General features: G+C 38.1%; 1 protein-coding gene across 2 annotated transcripts in view; it reads right to left on the bottom strand.

The window, feature by feature from the left end:
* KYAT3 (kynurenine aminotransferase 3) overlaps positions 1–12,054 on the bottom strand; it is a 56,985-nt gene that overhangs the window by 30,171 nt on the left and 14,760 nt on the right. For both annotated transcript variants that reach the window (XM_003775650.4, XM_002810639.4), the window contains 2 exons: positions 3,383–3,441; positions 2,642–2,786 (listed from right to left, as the gene is read on the bottom strand). In XM_003775650.4, the coding sequence (XP_003775698.2) occupies positions 2,642–2,786; positions 3,383–3,441 (204 nt within the window). The remainder of the gene's footprint in view (positions 1–2,641; positions 2,787–3,382; positions 3,442–12,054) is intronic.

Below are 12,054 nucleotides of genomic sequence, written 5' to 3'. Positions count from 1 at the left end.
AAAAAATTACAATCGCTCCTCAATATTATTTCATTCCCATCCCCCTGAGGTGACGAATGTCCACAGCCTGGTGATAGTGCAACACCACTTTCAGTGCTTATACCAATATAAAAACACATAGACATGTATATACCTATGTATTTACAAAAACTAGAATATACGTATTAATAAATAAGTGGGTGTGGTTTTGTTCTAATGAAACTTTATTTACAAAATTTGACATATTGGGTCCATAGGCCACAGAATGCAAAACTCTGCTATAGACCAATTTGGGAAAACTGACATAGACAATATTTAGTCTCTCAATCCATGAACATCATTCCCAATTTATTTAGGTATTGCTTAATTTCTCTCAGTAATGTTTTATAGATTTCATTGTACAGATCTTGGATATATTTTAAAAAATTTATTCTTAAATGTTTTGTGTTTTGGGGTATTACTATAAATAGTATTTAAAAAATTTTACTTTCTAATTGTTCATTTTAATATACAGAAATACAACTGATTTTTGTATATTGGCTTTGTGTCCTGTGACTTGCTCTATTCATTTATTAGTTGTAGTAGGCTTTTTTTTTCTTTTAGAATGCCTTAGGATATTCTATGTACACAATCATGTTTTCTGAAAATGAGTTTACATTTTTCTTCTTTCTAATCTATGTATCTTTATATCTCACAGGACTCCAGTACACTGATGAATAACAATGGTCAGAGTGGACATCTTTGCTGTCTTTTCAATCTTACTATATTATGTGCATTACAGGTGTAATCTGTAGGTTTCTCATAGATTCCTTTTATCAGAGTGAGAAAGCTCCATTCTATTTCTAATTGGCTGAAAACTTTTATTATAAATGAGGGTTGAATTTTGTCAGATGCATTTTCTATATATACTATGTAAGATGATTTTTTTTTCTGATAATATAGCATAATTGCAATGATTAATTTTTGGATATTAAAACTAATCCTGCATTCCTATGGTAAACCTTACTTGGTCAGGATGTATTACTTTTTATATCTTTATACACACAGGCACACACACATGCACACATACATATCTGGATTTGATTTGCTAAAATTTCATAATCTTTGTTTCTATATTCATGAGAGATATTGAACTGGAGTTTTCTTTATTTCTTTTGCTGGCATTTTTTAAATCAGTTTTTGTATCAGGGTAATGCTGAAACTAATTTTATGAGACCAGCATTACCCTGATACAAAACCCCATTAAAAGGTCAGACAAAACCATTAGGCATTTCTTTATTTTTCAAATTACAAAAATTGTTGATCAATAAGTAAAAGTTTTTCATCCTGCTCCACTTTCTGAATAAATGTGTGCAGAACTGGTATTATTAGGTTCGTGCAAAAGTAATCGTGTTTTTGTCATTAAAATTAATGGCAAAACCGCAATTACTTTTGCACTGACCTAATAGTTCTTCCTTAAATGCTTGATAGAATTCACTAATAAGCCATCTAGGTATTGAGGTTTGTTTGCAGGAAGACTTTAATTACAAATTCATTTTCTTTCATTGACACAGGGCTAGTTGCATTTTTCATCTCTCCTTGTGTCAGTTTTGGTAATTTGTATCTTTTAAATAATCTGTTCATTTCATCCAAGTTGTCAATGTACTGACATAAAATTATCCATAATATTATCCTATTATTGCTTTCATGTTTGTATGATCAGTAATGATATTCCTTATTTCATTCTTCATATGGTACTTTGAGTTTTCTCTTTTTTATTGGTCAATCTAGCTAAAACTTTTACTTATTGATCTTTTCAAAGAACCAGCTTTTGGTTTCATTAATTTTCTCTATTGTTGGTTTGTTTCTAGCCTTTCATTATGGATTTGTATAGGCTGGGGAGTGAGTTATGTTGAGTAGGTCTGAGATGGGGGTCTGTAGGGTGGGCCAGGGAGTGAGAGTCTATGAAAAGCAGGGATTCTCACCAGTGTCAAACCTTGTGACACAGGTAGGTTTCACTGCTTTTCCCTGTGCTATTCCCAAAGCAAAACCCTTCTATAGATTTTTATAGTTAGACCACTAATAAAAGACAAAAAACAGGCTTCCTCCTATACCATTCCGCTCCCCATTTCCTCCTATACCATTCCCCTCCCAATATCATATAAGGAAAAGACAAGTGCTCAGACATATGATAATTGTATGGCTTTTGGCACAACAGATACAAGTCTACAGTTCAAAGGTACATCTGATCTAGAAAATCTTTGGCTATCCTAGGCATTTCATTACAGAAGGATGGGAGTGAGCTGGCACAGGGAGGAAAAACGTAGCTAGTTGGATATAGAGTATATTAAATAAAGGGTCAGTGCTGAGGCTGCATAAATGTTGATGAGATAGAAAAGACATGTCTCAAGAGAATGTTGTTCCTTATCGTGTTGCCATAGGATCCTATCGTGGAGCAACAGTAAAGTAAGGGCCAAAAGAAAAGTGTAGAGGGGCTGGAAGTAGGGGAAGGCTCATCCCAGGACATAGGGCAAGGGCAGAAGTTTCTGTGGTTGCTAGGATGGGACAGCTGGTCCCAGAAAGTCACTTACATATGAATGACAGAAGGGCACATGCACACACACAGACACACACCCCAGTATAAAATAAAAGCTCACGCCCCATATGGTCTTGATATACTTACAAAGCCTCGTGTATACTGATTCAGGCTATCGATTGCTGCAATCTTTGATAATTCTTCTTTTACATATATAGGAGGAGATATATCTGGAAAGCCTTGGCCAAGATTCACAACAGAAGGGTCTGCAGCCAATTTGGTAAATTCAATCCTAAGATTGAAAAAAATACTAATATTAATAAGTTCTACAATTATAAAGTTTGCTTTTTTACATCTTATAGTCTTATCACAAAACAGACAAATAAGATCCTAGTTTAGTCCTATAGGTTTTAAAAAATGAGTTTCCAACAAAAATTTACCAACCACAAATCAGTTTACCAAATAGAATGATGGCTGAATTTATGAACCCAATGTCCCTTACAAACCTCAGTTTCACGCTACCCATATTTTAACCATGTATATATATTTTCTCAACAATTCCAGCTGCTGCCAAGTTCTTTCATCAACTATTAGAGAACAGAACTAATAAGAAAAGTTCCTGGATTGGAAGGTAAGTTCCATGAGGGCATTAACATTTGTCCTTTTCTCTGCCATATGTCCAGTGTCCAGCACAGGGCATGGCACATGTGCCAAATGAACAATTCAGTATATGGATTGCTAACTTCCTTCCATTTTCATTTAATGGATGAATTAAATGAGGACCTTTATTTATAGACCATGGATGAGGCAAAAAAACTCCTATCTAAAGATACGAAAATATGTAGGAAACCCTCACTAAATTATTATTATTTATTTTAAGATACTCACCACATATTACTATCAAGTCCTTCAATCCGTTTTGCATTTGTGAATTTCAATGACATTTTCTGAAATATATAAATATTGAAAAGGATTTGCCTTAGTCAAAATTTTAAAACCAGTAAATCATGGGTCACTCTTCTTCCTTTTCCCTACTGTTACCATGTAAATAGTAGTTCCATAAAGATAAACCTTAGACTCCAACACAAAATTCTGAAGAGGAATTCATCTCCCACCTACTACTGAAGGAATGCCTTTTTTTCTTTTTTTTTTCTCAGACATGGTTGCCCAGGCTGGAATGCAGTGGTGTGATCATGGCTCACTGCAGCTTCAACTGCCCAGGCTCAAGCGATCCTACTGCCTCAGTCTCCTGAGTAGGTGGGACTATAGGCATATCCCACTGTGCCAAACTATTTGTTGTTGTTGTTGTTGTTTGTTTGTATATTTTATAGAGACAGGGTCTTGTGGTGTTGCCCAGGTTGTTCTCAAACTCCTGGCCTCAAGTGATCCTCCTACCCTGGCCTCTCAAAGTTTGGGATTACAGGTGTGAGCTACCATGCTTGGCTGGAAGGAATGCTTTTTAAAATGAAATTTAGATGTTCATCTTCTCACCTAAGGACAAAAAGTATCATCCTACCCTAGAAAGCTAATCCGTTTGAAGGCTTGTAACGTAGTAAAGAGAACAATAATAATATTTAAAAAGTCAGTTTCAAAAAATATCTTAAGCCATGCTCTGAAGATCATTTTAGGTAAGATGTACTAAGAGTTTCACAAGTAAGTTCCTTGTATGACATACAGGAAAGACTCAACAAATGGTTTTAAAGCTACTCAGTAAGGGGTTCCGTAATTATTGCTAACATTATTGAGTACTGAGTATGTCCTAGGTATTGTTCTAAGTGCTTTACGTAATGAACTCATTATTACTGTATGTTTACAAAAATATGTAGTAGTTCTATCACATAGTTAGAACTATGAGGTACAGAGGTACAGAGAGGTTAAGATCACACAACTTTTCTCATCTGCTCAAGTTTATGAAAGCTTGTAACATTTAAACCCAAACAGGTTCAACTCAGGATCTGAACCCAGACAGTCTGACTCCAGAATCCATACTCAGAACTGTTATATAATTTTATACTGTCTTTTATATAATAAGACCTTCTAAAAATATTACTAGAATGCTGCCTCTTGAAAGTATATTATAAATTTAGGATAAGCCTACTAATACCAAGCAAGCTAAGGCTGTGGTAGAAAAATAGGAATTAAAATTATCACATAGCATACAATTTTTTAGTTCTTTAGATTCTAAAATTGAGTTTTATACTATCTCTCAAAAGTATTGAATTAGCTTTGAGTTCATTGTTAACAAGCTGGTAGAAATAAAAAAATGATTGACAGCATTTTTGCGAAGAATTTTCTAATAGAATATTAATGTAATTTTAATTCAATCTGGGAAGAAGATAAAGATAATGGTTATTAAATAAACCATTGTTCTCATTCTATTCTAAATAATGGGACCAAGAAAAATACCTTTTTTAGTCTCATATTTTGTCTTTGAAACTCCAGTGAAGTAAATCACATGAAAATTCTCCAGAGGTTAAAAAGCTTGCTGGAATAGCATTATAATTACCCACCTGAACATGATGCCATTCTAGAGACAACAGTTGTACAACTACCAAGTTCTAGCATGATAGGTTGAAATATCTATCTTAACAAATGCTCTTGTCTATCTCTAACACAATGTTTAAAGCTTAATTCATTCAGTAGAGACCACAAACACAAAGGATGATGTATACATAAAAAAGTGAGTTTGATGTGCTGTAGATAATTTAGACACAAAGTCCAACTTTACTTAAAATTATTTAGATAATTGAGGTTGAAATGCACTTTCAGGTTTAATTTTCTTTAAAATTTGTTTCTAGACTGGCCTCTTCTCTCATTGTTCTTCTTGCTTCCTCTTCCCTCCCAATTCTATGCCACACCCATTCTAATTTTTCAAATAGTCTATGTTCTCTCTCATTTCAGTAGTTTCATGTGTGATCTTTCCTATGCCCAAATGCTCTTTCTATACCAATGTTTCTCAATGTTTTTTTTTTTTTATTATTGCCTATCTAAGGAGACCTTCTTAGAAATGTTTTCCTAGTCATCTTCCCTCCCCTCAATTAAATATTAAGAGGAATACAATTTTGTCACATAGGATTGAGCTTTGGATGGTGACAAAACAGTGTGATAGCTAAGATTTATCTAGTCTGCCAAGCACCCATTTTCTTCTTCTGGGGGAGATCATGCCCTTGTTTAGAGTGCATGTTCTCTACTCAGTCCAATTCCTGGTCCCCACCACCCTTCCTTGCACTTGGCTAACTCCTATTCCACCTGCCAAGTGCAGTTCTCAAATTCGACTTCATTGCCTCCCGAAAGGCTTCTTTGGTTCTACGAGTCAGGGTCAGGTGCGTCCCCTATGTGCTTCCATTAAATGCAGTACAGCAAGTCATCACTTAAAAGTGTCATATAGGTTCTTGGAAACTGCAGCTTTAAGCAAAATGATATACAGCATGACCAATTTTACCATAGGCTAATTGAGATAAATAAGAGTTCAGTTTCTACAGCATATTTCTGGTCACAAAAACATTACTATACTTCTAAATAAAGACTGAAACACTTCTAATATGAAACATTGAAATAAATGTGAGCTATACATACATTTATTTTAAGGAACTGGCTTATGTGTTTGTGAGGGCTGGCAAATCTGAAATCTGCAGAGCAGGTTGGAGACTCAGGGAAGAACGGATGCTGCAACTGGAGTCAGAAGAACTCCCTCTTCCTTGAGGACCTCAGTCTTTTCCTCTTAAGGTCTTCCACTGAATGAGGCCCACCCATATTACGGATGGTAATTGGCTTTACTGAAAGCCTACTGATTTAAACGTTAATCTCATCTAAAATACACCTTCACAGCAATACCTAGACTGATGTTTGGCAAATATCTGGGTACCATGGCATAGCCAAGGTGACACCATCACAGTGTCCAACATACAGTTATATGCCTAGCACACAGAGAGTTTTTAATAATTATCTGATGAATGAATTTTTTTAAAAAAACCTCACTCACCTTACAGGGTGAACTTATGGTGTCAGTTAGCTGTGTCAGTCAGCTAAAGTTAATTTATGCTTCAGTGATAAATGACCCCAAAGTCTTGGTGGCCTAAAATCATAAAGGTTTTCTTGTTCATACTACATATCCACTGAGGTTCAGCTGCTGCCCTGGTCTGTGTCACTGTCATTCTGAGACATAGGCTGATGAAACAGCCTTCACCTGGAACACTGCCTGTTTCACGGCAGAGGGAAGAGGCTCTTAAAAGGTTCTGTTAGGATGTGCACACATCACTTCTTTTCATATTTTATTGAGCAGAGCAATTTCACGGCTAAGCTTCACATCAGTGGGGCAAGGAAATGTAACTGTCCAGCAGGGAAGAGCAGCAAATAATTGTGAAAAACAACATGGTGGAAATGAAGCCTGGAAGTCTAATGAGATATGTGGTTGCTATGGGTTGCACCATGTCCCCCTTAGTTTCATATGTTGAAGTCCTACGTCCCAGTTCCTCCGGATGTAATCTTATGTGGATATAGAGTTACTGCAGATGTAATTAGTTAAGATGAGGTTATTAGCATGAACCCTAATCCAATATGACTGTGGTCTTATAAAAAGGTGAAATCTGGACATATACATAGACCCTGTGTGAAGATGAAGGCACAGACTAAGGTGATGCTCCTACCAGACAAGGAATGCAGAGATTTCCAGGCAATCACCAGATGATAGTGGGGGTGGGGTATAGAACAATCTTATTCACAGCTCTCAGAAGGAACTGGCCATGCTGATACTTATCTTAGACTTTTAGCCTCCCAAACAGTGAGGGAATAAACTGCTGTTATTTAATAAGCCACCTAGTTTGTAGTACTTTGTTAAGGCAACCTGAGGGAACTAACACACTGGTGAAAGTTTACAAGACACTATACAACGTTCAGAGTCACCAAGATTCAGCAGTAGATGCAAATGCTCACTGTCTAAGTAAGAACTACTTCCCAGAGCAGATCCGGTATCAGGTAATTAAATCAACCTGGAATCCTATGGGGAATCAAGGCATGAGTCCCAGGCAAGTAAGGGAACGTCTATAAGGCTTGTATAACTTCTGGATCAGCTAACCCTGTGATATGACTTTGGCTACCAGGGCGATTAAAGGCCTATACTTCCATGTAATTAACGTAAAACTGCTAGTGAAATCAAAGGTGGCATCTTTTAACTTTACTTTTGCTAACTTGAGGCTAATTTCTAGAACAATGAAGTTCTAGAAATTCACCACCAGGTGGCAACCTTGACAAAGATAAGGAAAAGATTAAGTCTTTAAAAGATTAAGTCTTAATCCAAACTTAAAGATTAAGTTTGGACAGATTGAAAAAAACTAATACTATATGTTGAACCCATGATCTTAAGACCCTAGTCCATCAAAGTTTCAATTGTATATATTTTTAGGACTCTTCCCATAAGATCTGAGGCAGGTGAGATGGGACAGGTACAGAAAAAGTCTTCCTAAATGATGGGCTGAAGCTGGGGGAATTGAGCCTGTGGATATCTGTGTAGTATGGGCTGTGAAACAAGTCTTCATCCAGAGAAGCCAAGGTCACATTCAAAAAGTTTAATATTAGTAACAATAATAATAACTGCAAGAAAAGGCCAGAAATAGGAAATGCAAAGCTCATGGTTGGAGAGGTGAAAACAGAGAATCAGGCTTGGGAAACAGATGGATATCACACTTCAGGACCAGGAAAGAGCAGAAGTGAGCACCCTTTTCATGGGGAGCCTGGATGCTGGAGGGCCCAAATGTTACTCTCTTTTAGATCTATGAAGTAGGGATTTGTAGTTGCAATAGTGTCGTTTAAAAATATTTTTAATTGTCTCTTAACAAAGTACTGTATCTTAACTATTTTATGAATTTTCTGAGTCATAAAAATTTCACTTTTAATTACAATGTATATTTTTGGTTGTTTATGTGCCATATTTTACTCATTCATTCCCCTGTTGCTGGGCATGTTATTTCCAGTGTCTTGTTGTCTTGCAGTGCATTTTGGTGTTTCTTTCTTTTTTTTTTTTTTGAGATAGAGTCTCGCTGTTGGCCAGGCTGTACTGCAGTGGCATGATCTCGGCTCACTGCAACCTCTGCCTCTTGGGTTCAAGCGATTCCCCTGCCTCAGCCTGGGACTGAGAGGTGAAGCCAGGTGGACTTCCTGGGTCTAGTGGGGACTTGGAGAACTGTTCTGTCTAGCTAGAGGATTATAAATGCACCAATCAGCACTCTGTGTCTAGCTAAAGGATTGTAAATGCACCAATCATCATTCTGTAAAAATGCACCAATCAGCACTCTGGGTCTTGCTAAAGGATTCTAAACGCACCAAATCAGCACTCTGTGTCTAGCTAAAGGATTGTAAACACACCAATCAGCACTCTGTAAAATGGACCAATCAGCACTCTGTAAAATGGACCAATCAGTGCTCTGTAAAATGGACCAATCAGCAGGATGTGGGCAGGGCCAAATAAGGGAATAAAGGCCGGCCACCTGAGCCAGCAGCGGCAACCTGCCCAGGTCCCCTTCTGTGGTGTGGAAGCTTTGTTCTTTTCATGCTTCATAATAAATCTTGCTGCTGCTCACTCTTTGGGTCCGCACCACCTTTAAGAGCTGTAACATTAACCCGAGGGTCTGTGGCTTCATTCTTGAAATCAGCAAGACCAGGAACCCACTGGAAGGAAGAAACTCCGGACACATCTGAAGGAACAAACTCCAGACACACCATCTTTAAGAGCTGTAACACTCACTGCGAGGGTCCGTGGCTTCATTCTTGAAGTGAGCGTGACCAAGAACCCACAGGAAGGAATAAATTCCGGACACAGGACTACCGGCACGTGCCACCATGGCTGGCTAATTTTTCGTATTTTTAGTAGAGACTGGGTTTCACCACGTTAGCCAGGATGGTCTCGATCTCCTGACCTCATGATCTGCCCACCTTGGCCTCCCAAAGTGCTGCGATTACAGGCATGAGCCACAGCGCCCAGCCCCGCATTTTGGTGTTTCTACTGTGCATTTTAACTATATGGTCTCTGCTCTTTTTCCCTTCATTTTAAAGTTTCATGTGGAAGGTGAGTGCTGTATTGTAACAAAACTAACTATCACAAGAAGGATATCCTCAATATTATAGTCATCTGGTTCTATCAAACTAAACACATTTAACTTTTGATTTACTTTTATTGAAGCTTTACATTATATATACAACACAGAGTCATGTGCTGCATAAACACATTTTGGACAACGACAGATCGCATATATGACGGTAGTCCTATAAGACTATATGGAGCAGGCCAAGCATGGTGGCTCATGCCTGTAGTCTCAGCACTTTGGGAGGCCGGGGTGGGCGGACCACCTGAGGTCAGGAGTTTGAGACCATCCTGGCCAACATGGTAAAACCCCGTCTCTACTAAAAATACAAAAATGAGCTAAGCGTGGTGGCAAGTGCCTGTAGTTCCAGCTACTCAGGAGGCTGTGGCCGGAGAATCGCCTGAACCCAGGAGGTGGAGGTTGCAGTGAGCCGGGATCATGCCACTGCATTCCAGCCTGGGCGACAGAGCGAGACTCCATCTCAAGAAAAAAAAAAAAAAGAGTATATGGAGGTAAAAATTTCTACTTGCAGCCAGGCGCAGTGGCTCACGCCTGTAATCCCAGCACTTTGGGAGGCTGAGGCGGACAAATCACAAGGTCAGGAGTTCGAGACCAGCCTGGCCAATATGGTGAAACCCTGTCTCTAATAAAAATACAAAAATTAGCAGGGCATGGTGGCATGCGTCTGTAGTCCCAGCTACTCCGGAGGCTGAGGCAGGAGAATTGCTTGCACCCGGGAGGCAGAGGTTGCAGTGAGCTGAGATTACGCCACTGCACCCCAGCCTGGGTAACAGAGGTAGACTCCATCTCAAAAAAAAAAAAAAAAAAAAAAAAAAAACCAAAACAAAACAGTTCCTACTTGCCTAGTGGAGCCATTGTAGCTGTTGTAACATTGTGGCACAATGCATTAGTCATGTGTTTGTGGTGATGCTGGTATAAACCTATTGCAGTGCCAGTCATATAAAAGTCTAGAACATACAATTATGTACAGTACATAGTACTTGATAACAAGCAACTATGTTACTGGTTTATGTATTTACTATACCATACCTTTTATTGTTATTTTAGAGTGTACCCTTAATTATTAAAAAAAAGTTGACTATAAAACAGCCTCAGGCAGATCCTTCAGGACATTCTGGAAGAAGACATTGTTATCATAGCAGATGACAGCTCCATGCATGTTATTGTCCCTGAAGACCTTCCAGTGGGACAAGACGTGGAGGTAGAACACAGTGATATTGATGATCCAGTTCATGGGTAGGTCTAGGCTAATGTATGTGTCTTAGTTTTTAACACAAAAAAGTAAAAAAAGAAATAAAATTTCTAAAAATAGAAAAAAGTTTATAGAATGACATAAAATATTTTAAAATATTTTGTATAGTTTGTATGTTAAGTGTTACAGAAGAGTCAAAGATTAAACATTTAAAAAGTTTATAAGGTAAAAAGTTATAGTAGGTGAACTTGTCTTCAATTTATTATTGAAGAAAGAAGGTTTTTTTGTTTTGTTTTGTTTTTTTGAGACGTAGTCTCACTCAGTTGCCCAGGCTAGAGAGCAGTGGCACGATCTCGGCTTACCACAACCTCTGCCTCCCGGGTTCAAGTGATTCTCCTGCCTCAGCCTCCTGAGTAGCTGGGACTACAGGCGCGTGCTACCACGCCCAGCTAATTTTTGTATTTAAAAAAAAAATTATTTTTATTTTTTTGAGACCAAGTTTAGCTCTTGTTGCGCAGGTTGGAATGCAACGGCGCAATCTTGGCTCACTGCAACCTCCACCTCCCGGGTTCAAGTGATTCTCCTGTCTCAGCCTCCCGAGTAGCTGGGATTACAGGCACCTGCCACTATGCCCAGCTAATTTTTGTATTTTTAACAGAGATGGGGTTTCACCATGTTGGCCAGGCTGGTTTTGAACTCCTGACCTCAGGTGATCCACCTGCCTCAGCCTCCCAAAATTCTGGCATTATAGGCGTGAGCCACTGCACTCGGCAGAAAAAAGTTTTAATAAATTTAGTATAGCATAAGTATACAGCGTTCATAGAGTCTATAGTAGTGTACAGTAATGTCCTAGGCCTTCACATTCACTCTACTCACTCACTGACCCACCCAGAGCAATCATGCACGCTCTATTCATGGAAAGTGCTCTACACAGGTGTACCATTTTCTTATCTCACTGCATTTTTACTGTACCTTTTCTATGTTTAGATATGCAAATACCATTATGTTACAGTTGCCTGTAGTATTAAGTACAGTAACATGCTATATAGATTTGTAGCCTAGGAGCAATAGTCTATGCCATATAGCCTAGGTGTGTAGCAGGCTATATACCGTCTAGGTTTGTGTAAGTGCACTCTATGATCACAGAATGTATCCCAGTTTTTAAGTGAAGCATAACTCTATTGTATATAGATATGTATATAATATATACACGTATGTATATATGTATATAATATACACATGTATGTATAATGTTATGTATATTTTGATGT

The sequence above is a fragment of the Pongo abelii genome, chromosome 1 (genome assembly GCF_028885655.2).
Source record: "Pongo abelii isolate AG06213 chromosome 1, NHGRI_mPonAbe1-v2.0_pri, whole genome shotgun sequence".
NCBI classification, from domain to species: Eukaryota; Metazoa; Chordata; class Mammalia; order Primates; family Hominidae; genus Pongo; species Pongo abelii.
Note: the sequence above shows the minus strand (reverse complement) of the source record. Positions and strands in the feature narration are given on the sequence as shown.